The sequence below is a fragment of the Seriola dumerili genome, unplaced genomic scaffold (assembly GCF_002260705.1).
Source record: "Seriola dumerili isolate Sdu_G_001 unplaced genomic scaffold, Sdu_1.0 BDQW01000822.1, whole genome shotgun sequence".
NCBI lineage: Eukaryota > Metazoa > Chordata > Actinopteri > Carangiformes > Carangidae > Seriola > Seriola dumerili.
The window spans coordinates 1805209-1827775 of NW_019175077.1; the positions used below are offsets into that span (position 1 = coordinate 1805209).

A 22567-nucleotide genomic window follows, 5' to 3' on the forward strand; every position below is an offset into this window, starting at 1 on the left:
GTTCAGTTATCACAAGATGAGCCAAGGATTTTGCTGAGTTCTTATAATGGAAATGCACATTATTACGCTGTTTGAAGCATTCTGACATCAGTAAAGCATTGCACTGCAATATTTGTACATTCCACAGATAATTATTATAAATCTGGCAGCTCAAATTTGGTGGGAAAGCAACAGGATTTAGAGGATGATACCAATATTCATCTTTCTTTGACTTTGAACTTAACAATTTGAGATTACTACACGTTAAACTATAACAAAATGAAGATGGCACCTCCCTATGTAACAAGAATTGTGGTTGATGTTTTCAATGGATATTTCTGAGGTAGATTTAATCAGTTTTGTGTTTGTGAAATGCAACATGTGCTTTCTTTACAACCCTAATGATTAATTTCTGAGTCTTTCTACTGTGAAAAAGAAGACAGACAATGCACATACACAATAGAAGAAGTACACACCCTATTATCTTTACACACACTATTATCTCTCCTCCCCCCATCTGTCTAAATAGGGTTCCCATTTCAGCCCCTTGAGTGAAGCTCAGCACTAAGTAGGACAGTTAAAGGACATTTTCTTTTGCACTATGCCTGCATGTAGCTGCTAAATGTGCTTTTAAACTATATGCTCTGCTAGCAAAGAGCCTCGGGATGCAAATATTGATGTTATTTTAAAAGCACATGGGTCTGTATACATGTATGGCAAAGGGAATCCATATAAAAGGATGGATAGACGGATATATGAATATGTTAGAGAAGATGACATGATGCTGAATGTACAAGATTTGAGTATCAAAGATCTTCCAAATATCAAAACATCTTAGTTGCTTTAAAGGAGCTATTTGCAAGTTTTGCTACATAGCCAACATTAGCATTAACAGTTGTTTACTTACCAGTCTAGGAGAAACATTGCGTACTTAGCATCAAACTTCATCCTTTTAGTTACCAAGAGCTGTCTCCAGCGGTGCAAAGCAACAAGTTGCTTAACTCTATCACTTTTTCTTCTACTGATGTTAGCATGCTAACCAGTTAAGCCCGGCCTGTCTTGTCAATTTCCAATAGCGATTCACTGTTGTCTCCAATCTGCCTTGAAGACGTAGCACCACTCAGAGGGTGTATTATAGCATCTTGTATTAGGCAATGATGGCCGAAGATCTTGTCAATCGACAATCACCACCGCCCACTCCTGGCAAGAAACTACGTTTGTTGGGAGATAAGACTTACAAATAGCCCCATTAAACACACAATATGTAACTGTGTGCTGCTATGGGTCTCTCACTCAGAACAATAACAAAAGACGGAGTTTGGTGACATTGTGAAATAGCGTGGGATCATGGGAGTTGTCTTCACCACCATTGCTGTCACTGTAGTCAGCTAGCTTCTCCTGGTTAGGACTCCTTTCAGGAGATTCGTACCAGGAGCCAAATCATCCACAGAAGTCTCCTCTTCATCCCCAAAATAAACTGACCACGCGAGTAACACTGGTAAAAACACTGAATAAAGCACTTGAAAAAAATCAGTCTTTCTCTTACGGTGTTCAGCCGTCACAGGATGTCTTAAAGAGGCTGTGAAAATGCCACTAATGTTTGCTCTTCTTGTTTCTCTGCTAACTCGAGATCCATACTTTCGATAAATAACGGTTGTGTGTTCATATAGCATTTTTTTTTTTCACTTCAATAACATCAAATTATCTGACAAGAGTTGAGATGATGTCTTAAGGCCCAGAAAGTATACACAGGAAATGAACGAATTCAGGGATGGTGTTCTGAGGCATCCATCACCCTCCTGAATTTTCTATTTTTTCTTTTCCTTTGCTTTTCAATTCTTATGGAGGGATAAGTATATTATAATTTGTACTGATTAAGTTCAAATATTGTCAGTTACAGATGAGGGTTGTTAAACACAGCTGGAAAGCAGGTGGTGTTATTCGCCTTCTGGAACAATGGATCAAATCTGAAATACTTGCCTTTTGTGTGTGGATATATTAAAACTGATGGACAACTGCAAATAACCAAATGGATGTCAAGAAGTGATACTGCAAATTGATAACTCATCTTTTGTGGTGAAAAAAGCACTTAGAGACAATTCTAGCGACTTTCTGGACAAATCTTGGCTAAGTGAGTGAGTGGCAGAGAGACAAAGCAACAGTTTCTTACCCAGATGGAGGTTGTACTCTGAGAGACGAAATAAGAAAGCTATTGTGTCGCTTCTTACTTTCCCTCTGAGTGATTTAAAAGTAAATATAGCCGAAATCACAGTGACAGTCACAGTGTTTGTCTTTAACTTATGTGTTTGGTGCTTTTGTTAGATGATGATGTGGCTATAAAATCTGTATTTCAGCAAGTTATCATGTAGTCTTAAAGGGCCACTTCTAATCACTATTTCAAACTTGTTCTCATGTTTGACAACACAAACAGAAAAACATGTAAATGAGGACAGCTTTCTTGGGAATTCACCTGCATTAAAGCTCCCATATTTTACATTTTGATACGTTTTGATGTCCATAAGAAGATATATTTGTGGTACCAAAAACCATCTCAGTGTAGTTTTACATCTTGTCTCTCAGGCCTTCCTCTGGAGCTCTAGCAACAACAGGTGGGTGAATCAATCAGAAGAGAGGCTCTGATCCTCTTTTGAGACTGTTTTCTGAGTGATCAAATAAAAATATAGCATATTTCAGGTAAACACTCAGAGAAACCAAATCCTGCTAGGTTGAATGGTAGGTGTGGGTGGGCTGGGCTTGGGGGATGGTTGAGTGTTGTTCCTGAACACAGGCAGTGTGCATTTCTCTCTGAACTGAGTGCTTTGACACTTTTTGATACGTATTGGAATGGCCATCACAGAACTCTGACCTAAATCCAACTGAAAATTTGTGTGCAGAACTGAACTGAACTGAAGCATGTGCGCACAAGGAGGCGTACAACCCTGACTCAGTTCCACCACTTCTGTTAGGTGTAATGGACCAAGATTCCAACAACTTATTGTGATAAGCTTGGGGAAGGTGTCCTGACACATTTGACCCAAATTAAACAATTTATAGGCAATGCTACCAAATACTAACAAAGTGTATGTAAACTTCTGACACATTGGGAATGTGATGAAAGAAATTGAAGCTGAAATAATCATTCTCTCTACTATTATTCTGACATACACATCCTTAGAATGAAGTAGTGATCCTAACTGACCTGAGACCTGAGTTTACTAGGATTAAATGTCAGGAAATCTGCATTTAAATGTATTTGGCTAAGGCATATGTAAACTTCTGACTTCAACTGTACAGTATATATCATTATTTGAAATTAAAAGAGCACAGCCCCTCCTATGCAAAGTAATCCAGAGATGCAAATTATGTCTAGGTAAAAATTGCACTTGTCTGCTTCTCCTCAGTGCACCAGGGAGTGACCATACAGCAGCCGGTCCTTCTGTAAAGCCCTCTCTCATTATTCTACAATCCCCAGATCATGATGTAATTGTCTTGATTTATTAAAACACATACCCTTATAATCCAACTTTAATTATCCATAGCCAATGGTGTCAATGGTGTTCAATCCACTTCATACATTATATGATTAGTTGGAGTGTCAGTACAACATCAAAACATGAAGATAAAAACAAATACTTCACCACCTTATTCGCTTCACATGGTGTATTACAAGCTAAAATCAAACAACTGACCACTGTGTAATCAGCATGTAATCAAACAACTGAAAAAAAGTCTGGCTGTGTAATATTCCTTGATTGATTAAGATAAGGGTGTGTACATGACAAATTAAGTAATCTGAACTTTGCCTCTAAATTAATCAACATGAAATCACACACCCTAATCAGTAATGTCAGCAGGTGTTTTATCATTGGCAGATGATAAAAACACCTGCTATGAACCTACAGGGGTGTAGCCAAGTGCAATATGCTTGAAGTTTCAGTTATACACACACACACACACACACACACACACACACACACACACACACACACACACACACACACACACACACACAATAGCTTAGTTTAATCTGTAGCTGGAAGATAATGATGGAATGTGTGTGTGTGTGTGTCAGCACACATGTTCATGTTTGTGTATGTATGTGTACTAAACCCCCTAGGATTACCCTCTGTGCTCTTTTGTTACTTTAGTAATCAACAGGGAGTGGTACCAACTGTTGTTAAGCCACCTAAGCACACACTCTGAAAACCTGTAAACTGTGAACAATGTCTCTTTTACTGTTTTTCAGTCTTTTTCATATACACACAAGAACATTCACCTACCTTCATCCAAAAAATATCAGAAATAATAAAATGAAAAAAAACAATAACAATAATCAGAATAATTGCTATATACAGTATATTCATTCCGTTAAATATTTTTTCATTTCATTAATTTTAATACCCAACCAGGCATTCTGCCTAGTGTCAGCTGGTTTCAGTCCTTTACCTCTTTGCTTCTCTCCTCCTCTCTCTGCTGACATATACAGTATTTTTATACAGCCCAATACCCAATGAAGCTGTTCTCATTTACATTATTTTCTGTTTATCAGACTACAGACCAGAGTTTGAAATAGTGACTTAAATGTGGCCCATTAAGAGTATTGTATTGTTCTCAGTATGTATAGACATTTGAATGAGTATTGAATGCTTTTGTGTTGAGTGTAAGTACAGTATTCCCTCCTTGTCCTCAGTGGTGTTCTACCAGCATGGCGTGCAGTACACATCTGAATGATTCAAAACCCTGGGAGAGCCCCTCGGCAGCTTGTCTCTAGAAGAGACTTCTCAATGTTTAATGTGAAATAATGTGCACAAGTAGGCTACAGGAAGACTGCCTTAACAGTAGTGAATTAGTATTAGAGGTGTGATAAACTCAGTTACCACTTTGTCAACATTCCAAATGTGTCATAAACAACAATATGCAATAATTCCAAAATTTCAATTTGTACTTTGAATGACTTCCTTATACAAAATATATAACACTATAATTATATTATACACATATTCAAGCAATTTGAAATTACTTTCACACTGTAAGACTTACTTTGGAATTTAAATAAAAAAGATAGTTTAAGGATGAAACCACATTTCACTTGCTGAAAACCCTATTCTTCTATGTGTACTCTTTGCATCAATTATCCTCTTTTTTTCAGTTAACTTTGAGCATATGGAGCTTGGAAAAAGTTGACACAGGGGTATATACTACCAGGAAAACTTCACTGCAAGTTGTTACAGATGAATAATGATTTGTGTGTTTACTCATAGACAATGTATTTTTGCCAGTGCTCAGTTTATCCAATGGCTGTATGGGGTATGAATGGTTTATGTGTGTGTAAGAACTCCATTTTTTCCTACAGTATGTGATGTTGCTGAAGAGATTGGTGTGTAAGGAGGAAGTTCACTGCCAAAGCTGTAAGCACAAATTCCAAGTATTTAATAGCACCCAGGCTGGATAAAACACAGCAGAATGAACTGAGTTTAGTGTTGTGAAGTTGCCATGGAAACCTCAGTACAAACAAAATTTATGTATATGATCAAGAATTTGCATAGCATTACACATTGACCCTGATCATCCTGACATCCTCCTGGTTTAACATCCTGTCCTTCTGCAGCACACTGATTGAGAAAATGTTTTCCTGTACAGTAAATAAAATCCAATGAAGACCAAATCCTTTCTGAGCTTTGATATGAAGCAAACTTACAACCATAGTCTGAAATTAACACAGAATTATTATGTTCTCAAGAAATAAAAGCTGAGCCAAAACACAGTCTGGCTCAAAAATAAATGAGAAATGAGAACTTTTGCCCTAAATTCACATGCTATCTCCCAGGGCAGTAAACCTAACCCAGTTAAAACAAAGTAATGTTTTAATATGTGGCAATGACAAGAAGAAACCTTAAGATTTTTTTTTTTTTACCTAAAGCCATTCCATTACTTTTTTCAACAACAATATTTTATCTAGCTGTGCTTATTCCAAAGGTATTTTAACATCCAGCATTGGCAGCTACAGTAAGCCGTACTGGTTATTCAATTTTTCAATTAAATTTATTTGTATAGTGCTAAATGATAATATATATGTTATACATATCAAGTTACACAGTCTGATATACAGCAAGTGCTGTGTTGGGTTATTGTTGATCTTCGAAAGTTGATCTTTTAAATCAACTTCAGTAAAATTCTCTTTTTTAAATAAGTCCAGCAATCATATCCTACATATGACAATGACCCATGATCACGGTCAGCTGTCATATATGATAAGCCACTGACATGGCAGACTCAGAAGTCCAATAGGATTTTGGGATCAATGCACATTAGGAAGTCAGATTATCTGATCAATGTGAGAGGTAAAATAGGATTAAATGATCAATAAAGGGGACAGTTGGACAGCTGGACCTGGACCATTGTCAGATCAATGGTTAAATAAGAGAAATGACCGCAGACCATGAAAAAACAACTAAAACTGCATTTAGTCAGATGCACTTAGTGATGTAGCCGAATTTTGACTCAGCGTAATTTACTATCATAGAATATCCTTAACGATGTAGAAGTGACGTTCTACATCATTAAGGATTCTTATTTTTTTCAATCTGTCCGACTGGAGCAAAATGCGCTCAGGTCACAAGCAACATTCAGATTAGGTTGGATTCAAACTGTTGGATGTAATGAAATATTTCTGCTGCCAAAAACTGTGATTTTGTGTGGGATTTCATGAGGAGAAATATGTTTGGAATATCAAGGCCACAAACTAGAAGACTCGCTGTTTTTTTTTGATGAATTTATTCTCTTTTTCTATTCATTACCTCCCTATAGTGCTTTTCAACATTCATAAAAAAAACAAGCCTTTTTCCTATAGGTGCTATATATGACATAATAATGAGGCTTTCCATAGAGATTTAGACTATACAGACATACAACTTCATCCACTCGGCCCATTCAGGACCACTGCGTAATCAGTACGTAATCACATACAGAATGACAGCTTCCTCTTAACATGCACACACTTCTAAGCCTTCTCTCTCAGTCACCTGTCTCTCAGTTTCCCACAATACTCGTTTGATCTCAGCAGGTCATGCGTGCTACTCCAAACTCCAGACTGACAACAGCTGGCTCTTCTTTGGCCAGCTCGCTGTTGTATGTCCCTTCCAGCTCTCCGTAGCTCTGCTTTCTGCTCTCAGTGCCACTGCTGCCTTCTACTGTCCGCTCTGTGTCGGTGCTCTCCGTGGCCTCCTCGCCGACCTCCTCCTGCCCATCCTCCTCCACCTGCCGCTGCACTTCTTTGTGGTTTATAGGTGCCCCCAGGATGAGGGAGTCGGGACGTGGTGGGAGGGTGTTGGAGTTGGAGTGCTGATCTCTAGTGGGAGGAGGGGCAGGGGGTTCAGAGGTTGCAACAGGGGTCACACCGAGCTGTTGGAGCCTCTGGACAGAGAGGGAGGAACAGGACAACAGATCAGCAGGTTGCAATTATTTTATCTCAAGACAAAAATAATAAGATAATTATCTTGTCTCAAAATAATCGTGGCCTTATTCTGTACCAATATCACAAGAAAAAAAAAAACTGTTATCCACGTAAGATGATTAACTCATGATCTTGGGATAATGAGAAAAAAAATTGCAACCATAGTTACTCTTTTTTCTGTAGAAATGGGATCATGTTTTTTTGCCACGATACCGATATCGTCCGATCGATGGCCGATATCGATCATATTTGGCATGCATTGTAGATGGCATACGTTATATCAGTCTCACACACTTTGTAAAAGTTCCACACAGCCGACATGTTGTTTTGTTTTCGTGGCCTGTTGCGCATTGGCGCATTGAACAAGGTGGGAGATGGGACTACACTAAAGAGCACACAGTGCTTCTGTCAGTTGCACAAAGCAGAGTATCAACCACAGGTGATCGGTTTTAGGGTGATCTGTGACTAGAGGCATTAATTCAGATCTACCAATCACGTATTTTTTATGAAAATCAGCCAATAATGATTGATGGCTGATCAATCGTTGCATTCCTAAAAGCAACAACACTATATATCCACACTGAATATACAAAACAACAACATCTTAACTTAAACATATGGGCTACACAGATTTGTATGTCAACTCACACTCTCCAGTGCTTGCAATGTGCTCTCTGCCTTGCGGCTGTTCTCTCTCAGAGTCAGAATGGTTTTAAGGATAGACTGACGTGGATGCATGGACCGATCAAATTGGTGGTACATGTTCCTCCAGAACCTTGGAGACACAGGTGCATACAAACACAAAGATAAGATTCCTTGTAGAAAGATGTGAAAAATTAAAGTATAGCACTATGAATATGTAAACAATAGCAGGAGGGTGAGGAAGGCTGTACTGACTTGAAATGGTAAGGCAGGGTGGAAGGCTCCAACACAGGGTGCAATTCAGAGAATGCCGGGCTGTAGAATGGATTCAAGTAGTTCTGTTTTTCGCTCATTAGAAACGCCCACAGTGAGTGTGTCCTCTCTCTGAGCCTTGAATACAAAACAATAGTTAAGGAGACATGCAACACACAAACTTAAACGCAGTTTAATGAAACGATTTTTTAGTCATTCAAAAACCAATATCAATTATTAATTAATTACAGAGAGCCCACCATAAAATAAATGTAGTTACGTTTTCTATCATGAAAAGGATCAGAAATCTATGCTTTCCATCATGTTTCACTGCCCTCTGCACATATCCATGCTTCCAGAGAGCGGTAACAAAAATACAGTCTATATAAGTATTTGTTTTCAAAACCACCTTGTGCAGGTGTGTATCATTGTTTTGCTCCATTAATCTTCTGATATAATGAAACATACAACAGAGTAGGTAATGAGGCTGGACAGTGTAATTTGAGAACATAAAGTATTTGTCAGACCAGTGTGAATTACAATCCACAATAAAGAGTGCTTGTTTTAGGTTGGTACAGCATGTGGCTGTTTCCCACATGATGACGATGAGTACTTCCAGGTTTAAACAAAAAGAGAAATATCTGAAAATCAATGTGGAATATTTTTCTCTGGCAGTGTCCCCAACAGCAACTGACAAATTATTTGTTATATTAATTAACCTACATTTTGTTTACTGTATATTTCCACAGAGAACCACTTTTGGCCAATCCCCAATTCCCAATTGTTTATTTTAGAGGTCGTACTTCTGTGGTAATGGTTACAAGTGCAGCCACACAAGTAATGTTTGTTTACACCTGTTTTTCAATGTCTCTTCAAAGCCTCTAAAATAGAGGTCTGATGATGAATTTGTCAATAAAATACAAGAAAAGTTTAAAAAGGTTATCCTTTTAGAAAAAAAAAAAAATTAATATGTTGCAGTTGTCATCTCTATAGCCAACAGAAGCGAAAACATGCGGAACACTTTGAGAAAACAAACCAACTAAAAAGACAAATACTCTACACAAACGTGTGTGTTTGTTGGACTCACTGCAACTCTTCTCTCTGTCTCTGATTGTTGCCAAGGAAGTTTCCATATTGACAAGAGTGGACATGTTCATGGATCTGCAGCAGGAACCACTCACTGAACTCAAATGCCTAAGGAGAGAGTTATCATTAAATAAATACAATAAAACACCACATTTAAGGCACATACTGTTGATCTGTGTAAATACAATAAACATCATGTCGCTCGCACACTTCCACACACCTGTGGGAACTGCTCCGTCAGCTGCCAGACACACTCCAGGAACTGAGTGAAGATAGGAGACACCTCTTTGGGATCCCCATCCAACTGATCACACCTATAGGTACACAATACAAAAACACATAATTTCACATTGAAGAAACAGCTAAGGAGTATAAATAGTATATATTTAGTATGCATGTAGCAATGGTGGACTCAGGCTGTCTGAGGGGAGGGAGCAAAAAAAATATATGGCACCTAATACATTCTGTTGTCCTCCATTAGGAGAGAACAGCAGCATGTTATGTAAGAGGGCTACATCCCCAATTGAGATGAACATTTTATAGGGTGAATATAAGGAAAACAGCATCTCTGTAATAAAATAGAGGGAATGCATAACAACTTAAATGTTTATTTCTCAAACACATCTGCAGTAAAAAAAATATTATACTATATTATGCTTTGAGAATTACCTGTTTTGAAAGATCTTTTCAGGGTAGTGAAAAGTAAAAACACTAAAGTAAATATACTTTATATAGCACTTCCATTTTATTTCCACTAGAAGGACAACCATACAGCACCTAAAGCAGCCTTAAAGCAGACTTTATCATGTTTTCTCTGTTTTAGGGTTATTTTACAGGGTACTATCACATTTTCTTCCAGTGAAAGGGCACCAATGAGGGCAGTCAATTGGGCACTGGTAGGTGAAGTATTTTTTGGCCTCTGGGGCACCAGGGTGAGCAACTACCCCCTGCAGCCACCTGAGTCCACCTGTAGTATGTAGTCTATATATACATATATATATATATATAAATCAGGTAATATACAATAGTCATACAATATAAAGAAATATTAAATGGGGCAAATGCAATTATGAGTTCCTGTTTTAGTTTGCTCTAGTCGCAACCACATCTCTGGGAAGACACAGTTGAAAGCTCACCTGTCGGCAAACTTGTGACCAAAGGAGATCCAGTCTTTCTCTATCAGTACCTAAAAGACAAATGTAAGGGAAAAGTAAGTTCATATTGATTCATTCATGATCAGCTCTTTGGTCCTTTTTTAAACTAAGGGACATACTGGTACTGTAATTCAGCCTCGGACTTTGAGATGGAGAGGCCCTTTATACTCGCGAGCATAAAATTTTTTGGCAGTAATTTCAACACTAATAATGTTTTTGTGGTATAAAGAGAATCAGATTATGCTGAAGACCTTCAAGCCACTATAGGATGTCTGACACCCTCCTCCTCAGTCTGTATAAGCACATCACCACTGCATTGAATCAAAACAAGACCAGGTCAGGCAAGCCTGAGCTAGAGTCACAATATACTGCTAACTACCAAAATGTGTGCAGTCAGTCATAGAGGGCTAAAATAGCTACAAATGTTCACACATACATGCATAATGTTTTTAAACACATAATCAAAAACTACAATGCAGTACACATCATACATATATATAATATTTGTTGTTGTCTGTTTTGGCGTGTCTTATGTTGATTTAATGTTGGCTTTGTGTGTTAACATGTTGCAAACTGTTGTTTATAATCTATAAAAATATATAGCCCTATGAATGAATGAATGAATGAATGAATGAATGAATAAATAAATGAATAAATAAATAAAAATCATAATACATGCAATACTACCTGTCGTGTCCCTGCTACAGTAACTGATATCAGACAAAACTCTTTGACCACTGGCCAGTTCAGCCTGAAATGGACAGGCCATTCGGGAGTCTTCCCAAACTTCCGAATGGCCAGTCCGCCCCTGTTTAAAATAGTACCACACTGTCTGTCTGTGTGTGTGTGTGTGTGTGTGTGTGTGTGTGTGTGTGTGTGTGTGTGTGTGTGTGTGTGTGTGTGTGTGTGTGTGTGTGTGTGTGTTTGTGGCTAGTACCATGAAGCCCTTCATTGTACGGTAGTAAGGGTCCATGAGCAAGGACCCTAGGGAACAGACTTGGGCCGTTCTGTCCCATCCGTCTGAACAATGAACCAACACACTGGCTCCTTCCACTGTCACCGCCTGGGATGAAGAGTGAAGACAGACAGCAAAATATTGTGATATGATTAAAACAAATTAAGCAGTCCTTGGAAGTCAGTGTTTATGATTGGTTAGTGGAAATGGGCCAATTATGAGCAGGTTGAAGGTGGACAGTTAAGATTTATAGAAGGTAGAGATGATTATATCATTATGGTTAAAGTGCATGCTTTAAACATTGTTTATAGGAAGATGCCACATATTACCTTCAGAAAAAAGTATTTGAATATCTTGAATAAAGATCTTAATGTGGGATTAAATGCACGCTCAGAAAAAGAAAAATCAAGAACAAGGAAAGTTAAAAAATGTACCTTGGCGAGAAAGATAGCTGCGTCTACAATGGCCTTGATATGCCGTAGCCAGCCACTACTTTCCAGGCCAACCAAGTAGTCACTCATGGAGAGAGAGCGAGTCCCAGTCACTGAGAGAAACATACATAGACCATTTACTGACTACTTGCACTTTGTCTTATTAATTATAGAAGTACCCTTCATAATCTGCAAAAAATACACTGACAGTTTTATATGTGTCCTGATGTGTGTAGTAAGGTGTTTAACCTTCTAGCAGTTTCTGCAGACTGGTCCTCATCACATGGATATTTTCGATGCCGACAAACTGGAAGCGGATGTTAGAGTAGTTGTCTTCGTTCTCATAGCCTTTACCTGCCGCTCGGTTAGCTAGCGCATTCAACTGCAGGACAGAAAAAACAGATAACAATATTTGGTCAAAACCTAGTATAAGGCTTAATGGTGTGTGGTCAGTGTGCAAAACTGAGAACATGGTTGAAAACTGTTGTAGAACTGATGTAAACAACTACTTGCTAGCTAAAGCCTGCTCAAAAAGTCTCTAAATGTTGCCAGATGACATAATACCCTTATTATGTCATTGCATTGTATTTGCATTCTGCCTAGTGTCAACTGGTTTCAGCCCTTAATCTCTTTGCTTCTCTGCTACTCTGTGTGCTTATGTAGTATTGAACCCAGTTATACGTCTGGGTTCATTACCAAAAGTATGGTTGAAAAGGAAAAGATGGACTGGCCAGCAAAGAGTCCTGACCTAAATCCCACTGAAAACCTTTGGAGAGAGCTGAAACCTGCTATTGCAAAAAGGGACCCTGTAAACTTAAAGAAAACAGCAATGGAAGAGTGGCAGAAACTACCAGCTAACATGTGCAAGGAGCTTCTAGATGGCTACAAGAAATGTTTAGAGGCTGTCATTGATGCCAAAGGTTCTACAACCAAATACTGATGAACAGTGCCAATTAGTGTGCCTGGGGTACATTTTGTGGTTCACTATTTCACTAATCTTTTCCTTCAGAAACTTTGGACATTTCATTAAAAATAGACTGGCAATACAAAATTGGTTCATTTGAACTTAAAATTCAGGAGTGCCAATAATTTTCACCAGGTCTGTAAATACAGTACATTTAAAAAACATATCTGCTGTTAATAAACATTGTACATGTTATTCTGAGGTCTTTGTTTGGTTATAACCACCTTACCTTTGGCCTGGTATCCATGACATAGACGAATCGGCTGTTGTGATTGGCTTTGCTGATGGCCTGCAGCATGCTCTCGTCCTCTAAGCATCGTGCACTAAACCCAGAGAGAGGCTGACTGCATCGACACACTGCTGCCTATCAATGTGAACAGAGTCAGAACAAGGACAGTTACAAAAATACAAAATACCACTGCTAAATTATCAACTAAAACTAGATCATTTGACCACAGTCATAACCTCCCTCCATATCTCACCGAATATTTGTTTTAGCTTTATCAAATTGACAAGGAGTTCAAATATTGATAACAATTTATTAGCCATTTTGCTTTTTTTTTTTTAGTTTTGATTATAGATAGAAAACATTAGTATTGTGTTTCAGCTTTCCAATCCTCAATGGATAATTGATAATGACTAAGCCATTTTGTGGTGCACTATATAGCCTGTGCTTGAACCTATTCCAAAAAAACCCAGAAGTCCATCTGCCAAAAATGCACTGATGCAGACTGTCTGCAGACTGTCTACAGAATGTGTGCAGAGTACAGACAGTTAGTTTTGCCAAACCGTTATTAAGAGTCAGGTTTTGACAAGTTGACTAATGCAGAATAGACAGTGGGCAGGACAGAAAAGTTGTTGTCAGAATTAAAATAGTCAAAATAGTGAATTGCTATCTTTCCAAGTTTAAAATGCATTAATGTGAATAGGCATGTACAGATAATGTTGATTCTAACTTCTTAATGTAGTTACAGTGCTGTAAAATGTGTTTAATACAAGTTTTGTTTTGTAGGGTGCAATAATAGTCATGTCTGTTCATCGGTCCCTCTGACATTTTTGTATTCAACAAGATATCTTGACAACTACTGTCCAGATTTCCCTGAAAATTTCATGAGCCTCAAACAGTGATCCCTAACAATTTTGGTGACCCTCTATAATGAGCAGATTTCCATGAAATTTGTTAAACACATACATGTACGCAGAGGAAAAATCCTTTGTTAGACACCTTATGAGTTTTCCTGCAGAGCCACTATGTACATGTTGTTACACAATTCCATGTGCACGTTCCCATAAAATTTGCTTAGCATATTCATATAACCTAGAGAATACTCCTTTCAATTTCAGTAATTCTATGGCCTTTCCTCTATTGCCACCTTGTGGAAAATCTTTATGTTTTAGCTCTCTTACTAGCAAGACTTTAAACAATTATGTGCCGTGGGTGTAATGTAGAATATAATGGCAGTCTTGTTCCTTTCAATAGTATTTTTCCCCTTCCTCATTCTCTCTATAAAGTACTATAACAAACCAAAAACTCAAACAAAACTTTATAAAATAAATGCATAAAAAGATTACTTTTCCCACTCTGTAAAACATTTTGTATTCTTTTGTGAGTATGCTATTACAGTTTATTAAGTACCTTTTTCTCCTGGTAGAAGTATGTGAGTACAGGAAAACGTCCTTTGCTTCTGAACTTGGAACTCCCCACGATGATAGGCTTACTGGCTGTGATGGGAACATACAGGTCCCGTGGATATGTCTCACACACCTGGAAAACAAGATACAGACGACACAAACATCACATATACAATCACAAACAAAAGATAATGACAGACATCTACCTGCTCTGAACCATCAAACATGGTGCTTATAACAAAAGTCTTTAATCAGTCATTCAACACAAAGAAGATTCTACTCTAAAATGGTTCTGTAGATAAACATATTGTGCTGAATCAAAATGTTATCAGTAACACGGCAAAACTGTAGTTGAGGCTCATAATATTCTGCACTGTCCTGGGAGTAATCACTTCTTTAAAGCACATCAATTTTCTTTAGAGACAAAAAAATGACTGAAGCTTTATTTGTCTATAATACTATAATATTTAGCACTGAGTAAACTAATGAAGCTCTAGTGCTCCCTTCTGGAGCTGCATGCATAATGTCTGTGTGTGGTAATATCCAACTGGTTTGTCCAATTTACTGCAATAACCATTTCCCTACAATATCACCACACCCTCAGTCATAGCCAGTTTACATAGCCTCACATTTGAGCCTGACAAGCCAGGACATTGTTTGCACAAAGCACACTAAAGTACTTTGTACTTTACACTGCCAAAATACAACTATATACCAAAACAACATACACCACAGCTACATAAAACATGTACAGCTTCTATAATGGCAGCCAAACAACAAAGCGCCTACTCTTTCTATTCTATTCTATTTATACTCTATTTTTTCTTTGTGTGCAATGAACTTTACCTACAACAGAGAAGGTGCCAAGGTTTACCAACCGTCAGCAAAGCCTGTTTTTACTGGGCTTGCCTATTACCATTTGGAAGTATTTCTTGTTTTTTTAATTTAACTTTTTTTAGTTTTAGTTTTATTTTGTCACTTCCTCTACATGGACAATATCCAAACTAAATGCACTGACATAATCTCTGTGTTTATCCATTTAATTATAAAGGATGTAATGCTGATAAAAAAAGTGCAACATTGTAGAGACAATATGCTTGTTCGCCTTGCTCTTAGCACATAAGAGAGGCTACAACATCCAAGATAACAAAGAAGTACTACAACTGTTAAAGGATCTTCCTTTTGACAAATTGTCTCCACTTATACTTTACAACTCTAGCCAACTGCCTACCTTGTAGTCTCTGTTGACGTCAGTGAGCTGCCATTGGTCGCAGGGGACGCCCATCCTCTCAAACTCCGCCCCCAGATCAATGAGCTGCCATCCTTCCTCTCTCTGTTGGTCATTCTGTTTGGGGTTGTAGGAGAAGGCATATAGCTCCTCATAGGATACTGGGCAGAGAAGGAGAAAACCAGAAGAGGATAATATCTATAACACTGTGTATGAATGTCAATAAAAACAGGAGGGGCAAGAAAGCAACAAAAGGATAGGAAGGTCAATGATAGCACACAGATCCCACTAAATGGCCAAGCAGAAACAATGACTTTAACACAGACAGACACACTGAAACCCACCAGGACGTAGGAGACGCAGCAGTGAACTGTAGACATCGTGGCAGTCTCTTTCTCTCTGTACCACAAAATGAACGACCCTGAAGTTACGACACTGGATGACCAGAGGACAGCCTGTGGTGGTCAGAGAGAGCTTCTCCACAGAGGCTATATGGTGATGCAAAATCTGTAAGGAAGGGAGGGAGGGAGGAACAGAGCAAAGAGAAAAAAGAGCATTTATTATATTCAGTGGATTGCTGGTTTAAATCAGGTGATGATTTGTTTCTATTAATTTGACTGAATTACATTGAAAGAGAAAAAGTAGAGAAGAAGAGATAATCGATTATTTAACAATAACAGCAACATATTACTAAAAATGCAAGTGCTGTTATCCATGTACTGTGTATAAAGTATGCACTAGGAACCTCTATATGACATACAAGTCCGTGTGTGACTAGAGATCATGAAGAACCAGTAAATAACAGATAGGAAGAAATGGTCAAAACAAGGCACTTTTGTGATTCTCATTATTATCTGCACCTCAGGTAAACGTAAAGCATATAAACAAGCAAGAATGTGATGATTAACTAATGTAACACTCTATGATGCTTATTCAAGAACAATAGCTTAAAAAATGTTCGAAGAGGACGTAAAAGCAAACCACTGCCTTTTAAAAAGCGCACACAGACAAAGGGCAAGGTGAAATTAGTAATAGCAAACTACTGTTTGCCTCAACCTTGTAAATGCCAATCTCACCAGCTGTTGAGACAGTGACTCAACTGCTGTTTAATACTTTATATTTTAAGTACAATAAGTATGACAAAAGGTGACAAACTCTCACTCAGACTTACAGACTGATTGTAAATGGCCTCCACAAATGCAGATTAATATAGTATACAACGCATAGCACATGCATACAGACACCTACACACACACAAACAGGACATAAAAAAAAGAGTCAAAGAAAATGTTCCCTTTTCTCAGCACATATGCAGGAAGGATGGTTGGGAAGGAGGTCATGGCCCGGGATCTGCTGCATAAAGCATTTCATACCCCACTAACATTTCAACAATGCAGACTGTGGCATTCTAAATACTATAGTACTTTTTTCTACATAAAGTACATATATAACGTACACGGCAATTATTTACATACAGAAAGCATAATATACAGTTTAAAAGTGTGCAATATGTCAACAAAACTCTGTAGAAGCCATTAAATAGGACTGGATCATATGTATGAAATCACTATCACAAATCACATGATACAATAACAAAATATTTTCTAAGATTGACAACAATATGGGGAAAATATGCAAAATCACATGTCCAAATTACATTACATGAGACCAAAACTCTTGCACATTATTTCCCAGTGATACATTCCCATTAAACTGTGTCAGATGACTGCCATTGGCCCATTATAACAGCATCGTACATCTCCTGACTAAAGTTCTGTTTCTTACATGTTTCTCTCACTCGAATACTGCCATTTATACATTAAAAAAAAAAAAAGGAGAGCACCAGCAAATCAGGATGACCTACTGACATCAACAACACAGTTCTCATGGTGCTAAAACTGTAATCTTCTTTCAAGGGGAGGCAGAAAACACACACATATACAATTCACGTGTATGCACAGAAGCCTAACAAGACACCTTGCTACTGTATTATCTGTGAGGCTTTTGAAACACTACCCTACTTCCTCTTATCACAGACAGGCTTGCACAATCTCTCTTTTTCCCCAACACACACACACACACACACACACACACACACACACACACAAATCAGGTTCCAGACTTCCTTGTGGTGGTAACACCGAAGGCTCTTTGTGTGGCTGTGGATAGGCAACACCAACCTCACACTGAAGCTCAAGTTTCTGTAGAATGGTCATTTACGGCATTCTTTGCAATTAAAACACCAGTCTTTAAACTCCATTATCTTGTACTTTCTATGCCTGTCAGCTTTTTCCAACTGTGCTTCAAGGACCTCAAAACAGATAAAACTGGCTGCAGATTATGAAAAAACCAGCAGCAATAATTTTGCTACTGGCAACATTACACTGCATAAGTCCTTCCAGTGTGGGAGTCCAAAAATAATATACTGCAGACAAAAAAAAGTTAATTGGAAGGCTAAAAACAGGTCAGATGACAACTCAGTTACCCGCAGGAATTGGGGTGCTTGAAATCATACCATCTCACTTCGGACTTTTGGTAAATCAGCACCAGCAGGTGAAATTTCTGTCGCATATGGAGATTTAGTCATAGGGAGCCTCCCTTTTAACCCACCTAACACTTGGCACTGTAGATTGAGCCCAACTGTGTTTTTTTTATCACATTTTCACCAATGAAAAACCAATGGTACATTCATGGTGGCTGCATCCATATGTTTGCATTTGCTTGGAGAAAAAGGGACTCACCCAGATCTCCTGTCCTGCAGAGGCTGAGTTGTTAGAGCTGCTCTCCACAAAGATGAGATGTGTAGCTGTGAGGTACAGTGTGCCATTTGTGGATTTGTTGCTGAAACGATCCAAAAGTCGCACCTGCTCCACCTGCAAACAAAACACACACACACACACACACACACACCCACACACACACACACACACACACACCCACACACACACACACACACACACACCCACACACACACACACACACACACACAAACACACACACACACAAACATTAATCTGCAGGTAGCTGGTAGTTAACAATAAGATTAACTTTGTCAGCTGGTTATAAAGTTATGTACAGGATATACTGAAAAGAGGAAAAGGATCTTGCTAACAGCAATGACACCTGTTACAAAATTAATGCAAGTGGCACTTGGCATTGGCTCCAGCTGGCACACTACCTAATCCAGACCACCTGGCCCTCTATATCAGCTGCCAGTTCCATTATGATGAGAGTCACAAATGTTTTCCAGATATAGTACAAAAATGTTTAATGATGGTAGTCACTGAATAATGTAACACTCATAAATGTGATGATAAATAAACTATCCAGACCTTAATTTAACCAACCCTTACCAACTCAAGCCAAACCCAATTCATCTTTTAAATTTCCCAAGTTATTGAAAATGTATTCTGCTATACGGATTAGGTATAGCCTTGTTATGTTTTTGCAATAATCCCATCCCCAATTCATCCAAGCACATAAACACACATACAGTAGATACTGACTGTAGAACATTTACTCAAGTCACAAGTTTTAACACAGGAAGAAGGTTGCGGTCCAGCTGTAATAAACAACCAGTTTTATATTCCCTGATGGTCAGAGTGCCCATTCAAAACTCCATTAAATAAGGTTTGGCAGAAAACCAACAGTCAAGGGTAAATGTACTTCATTAGTGTATGCATATTGTCTATAACACTATTACACCATACTACTAAATAAATATCACAGAGCTTAATAAGATCAGTCCCAATATGACAGGCATGTATTCTGAGAAACTGTTGATGGACATTAAATACATGTTCACTCTACAGTCCTGCATTCCTTTTAAAACTAAAATCCATTAGAATAAGAGTTATCCTTATTAAAACAACATATGCTGATTGTTACTATTCACATTCACTCTGTGGCCAAAAGGCTACTAGACTATTAGATTTGCTGCTGTCGCTGCTAACTGTCCAAATTCATGATTCATCACAGCAGTGGTTCTCTTGACTCAGACTTCTTCTCCTGTTTCCGTTTTCCTGTTGTTGTCAGATATGATGAAATGGTTGAGTCTATCTCTGTCTCCCAGCAACCAGCAGGACACAGCTCTGTCAAAGGCAGACTTCATAGCACATACAGGAAGCCAGCAGTGTGTGTGAGTGAATGAGTGAGATTAGCAAGAGAGGAAAAGAAAGACAGAACATCTCATTCAATCTCATGAAAGTTGATGAAGTGAAGGTTTATATTTTTGTAAATTAATGGAGCTGTCTAAGCTATGTTTCAAAGTACTGCAAATGCAGCGTGGTGGGTCAACACCACGTCAGGACGAGTTCAAAAATTGCCTACTTTCTTTAAAAAGTAAATCTTTTAAAAGCATTAGCTAATTTCTGATGCAGATTGACCACAGGGTTAATGCTAATTAAAAACTGTTTCATCCAACAAAATACTCAAAGACACATAGCACCAGCCTTTTTACACAAAGTGAAAACATCTGGTTACCATTTCTAAATAGCAATGCTCTCTTGTGCTGTTTTATTCAAGCAAACAAACAGAAGGATTTAGACAGTGGGGCCACACCCAGTCTGCATGGAAACACACCCACCTGATCCCAGAGTATCCTTACTCCATTGGCAATTGTGTTATCTAAGAATTGAGTGTACTTTGTTACCTCCACCAAGGAGGTTATTCAGTATGCAAAAAGTACTGAACAGGTTTGCACTGAACTTGGTGGAGGAATGAGGCATGGACCAGGGAAGCAGCCATTCATTTTTTTTGCAGATTTGGCTAATTTACTATGAAGTTAATTTTTATTTCTCTGAAGTCTGGTGTATGTTGTTTGACTTTGGCCTTGGCGCAGGTCTGCCCTCTCTGAGTGCCCCTCTAGTTAGTAAGTGTGATTATCCTGGAGGCTCAAAAATTAGGTCACACTGCTTCCTAACATGATATAAGAAAGCTCACCTTTCAATAAACACACCCTCACCAATACACATACAACAAAGAGTAGGCCTAGCTTGTGTCCCCAGCTTATGAGCTACACGGGCCTATGCAGAAGTTTGAGTGGTAAATGTTAAAGGATAGCCTCCAACCATAAACTCTGCAGTCCAGAAGTATATGGACAGTGACATGTTTTCATACCTCCACAATGGGTGAAAAGTGTATTAGTTGTAGCACTTTTAATACATATTTTAACAACAATTTAATTAAAAAAAAACCTAAATCATCATATCATATTCATCATCTGTTTGCAAATACTTTGAAACCATCACTGTCTGAAGCCTACAAGCCAAAGACACCACCTGCTGCATTGTATTGTTTCTAGTGATGCTCTGCCAAGTCAGTACTGCAGCAATCTTCACATCTTACTTGTTTGGGAGTTGTTTGGCTTCAGTTTAGTCTTCAGTACCTATTTGGAGTTCGGGTGATTGGACAGTCAAAAGCATTCAATGTGTGAGAAAAATCCCAATTCTTAATCGTATGATTAGGATAACTGTCCAAATGGTAAAATAGTGAGACTGTATGTAAAAGGGTCAGTCTTACAATGATCACCCAGGGTGTGAGCACCATATAGCACTATCGGATTTACAGTCATGTCTGATTGTAGCTTGGTTTCTCCTTCCGATTTATTATCACACTAAATGCACTAACTGGCTTGACAGTGTAACGTTAACTCAATCACTAATAGGGCGTGCAAGTAGTGACATTTCAATAAGGGGGCCCAGCTATCTGCTGCACGGGAAAAAAACAAACAGCTCATCGATGCTCGTCACGTCTGGCACTCCAAGCTGCTGGCGACACCTGCTAGCAATCATTGTATTGGATCGATCCACACACATTTAGTCTACACACTGATATCTGGCAAACGAAACAAACTAAAGCATTAAAAAAATCCCCCAAAGAGAAGGCCGAGCTGCTGACTGTATCCCATCTATTTGCAATTAGCTAGAAATGTTAGCTACCTTTGGCGTTCGGATATGCTCCATTTCTTCGAGTCAAGGCAGCTGTCAGCGACTGAAAAGCTTCAAACTACGCCTTCCGGTGAAAACTGTATCATTGATAATGTGATAGCTGAAACTGCTTCACAAACCACCTTTACTTTGTCGGAGGCATACGATATGTGTTTATTGTCAATTATTCTACTCTTCCATCCGCGTAAAGATCCTGGCAATCACGTCAATAGTTGTGGTGTGGGATTTTAAAAATAAAAGTACGAGTTTATGTAGGTATTTAGATAACAAAAAATGGGGTCCGAATATAACTAATTCTCTGTATTAATAATTAGTAATAACTTTGTTTAGTTTTGATTAATCACAACCTTATTTAGAAAATTACATCATATATGTACAATACATGTATTTCAACTGAGGGCTACTCTTTAAGATTGGACCTCAAGATCAGGTTATAATACAGGTGTTGCATTAAGGTCCACTATTGTTTCAGTTTATAATATGCTCCTGAGGTCCATATAGTATTGGCAAAAAAAAAATCAACAATTAACCTGGAGCTTTCAAATCCCCTGAGGGTCTGGGGCCTCAGAGCAATTGCTCACTTTGGCCCTTTGGTAATCAAGCATTGCATAAGGTAAGATAAGTCAAATAATCAAATAAAAACAACAATTACACACATTCGTCTGCAAGAAACTGCAGAAGAAAAACATACACCAAGCAACAGTTATGAGAAAGTGAAGTTGGCCAGTACTCCAAAAAACATTACGAAAAGGTTTTTTAGTAGCTCTGGGGGTGATGCAAAAATGGACATAAAGTGGTATAGATGGAAACTTTGCTTATTGTAAAGGTATTTACACAGTAATG

The 22567-nt window shown here is 38.3% G+C and overlaps 1 protein-coding gene across 1 annotated transcript; it reads right to left on the reverse strand.

Annotated features, from left to right (window-relative positions):
* Positions 1 to 4573: 4573 nt before the first annotated feature.
* mtmr6 (myotubularin related protein 6) lies at positions 4574 to 21915 on the reverse strand. Its single transcript, XM_022766311.1, has 15 exons — positions 21716 to 21915; positions 18518 to 18649; positions 16121 to 16283; positions 15780 to 15937; positions 14553 to 14681; positions 13146 to 13280; positions 12202 to 12334; positions 11956 to 12065; positions 11504 to 11629; positions 10549 to 10598; positions 9633 to 9726; positions 9414 to 9520; positions 8330 to 8464; positions 8081 to 8207; positions 4574 to 7392 (listed from the first exon to the last, which is right to left on the reverse strand). The coding sequence occupies exons 1-15, from the start codon at positions 21737 to 21739 to the stop codon at positions 7036 to 7038; spliced, it is 1980 nt and encodes a 659-aa protein (XP_022622032.1). The 5' UTR covers positions 21740 to 21915; the 3' UTR covers positions 4574 to 7035.
* Positions 21916 to 22567: the final 652 nt, after the last annotated feature.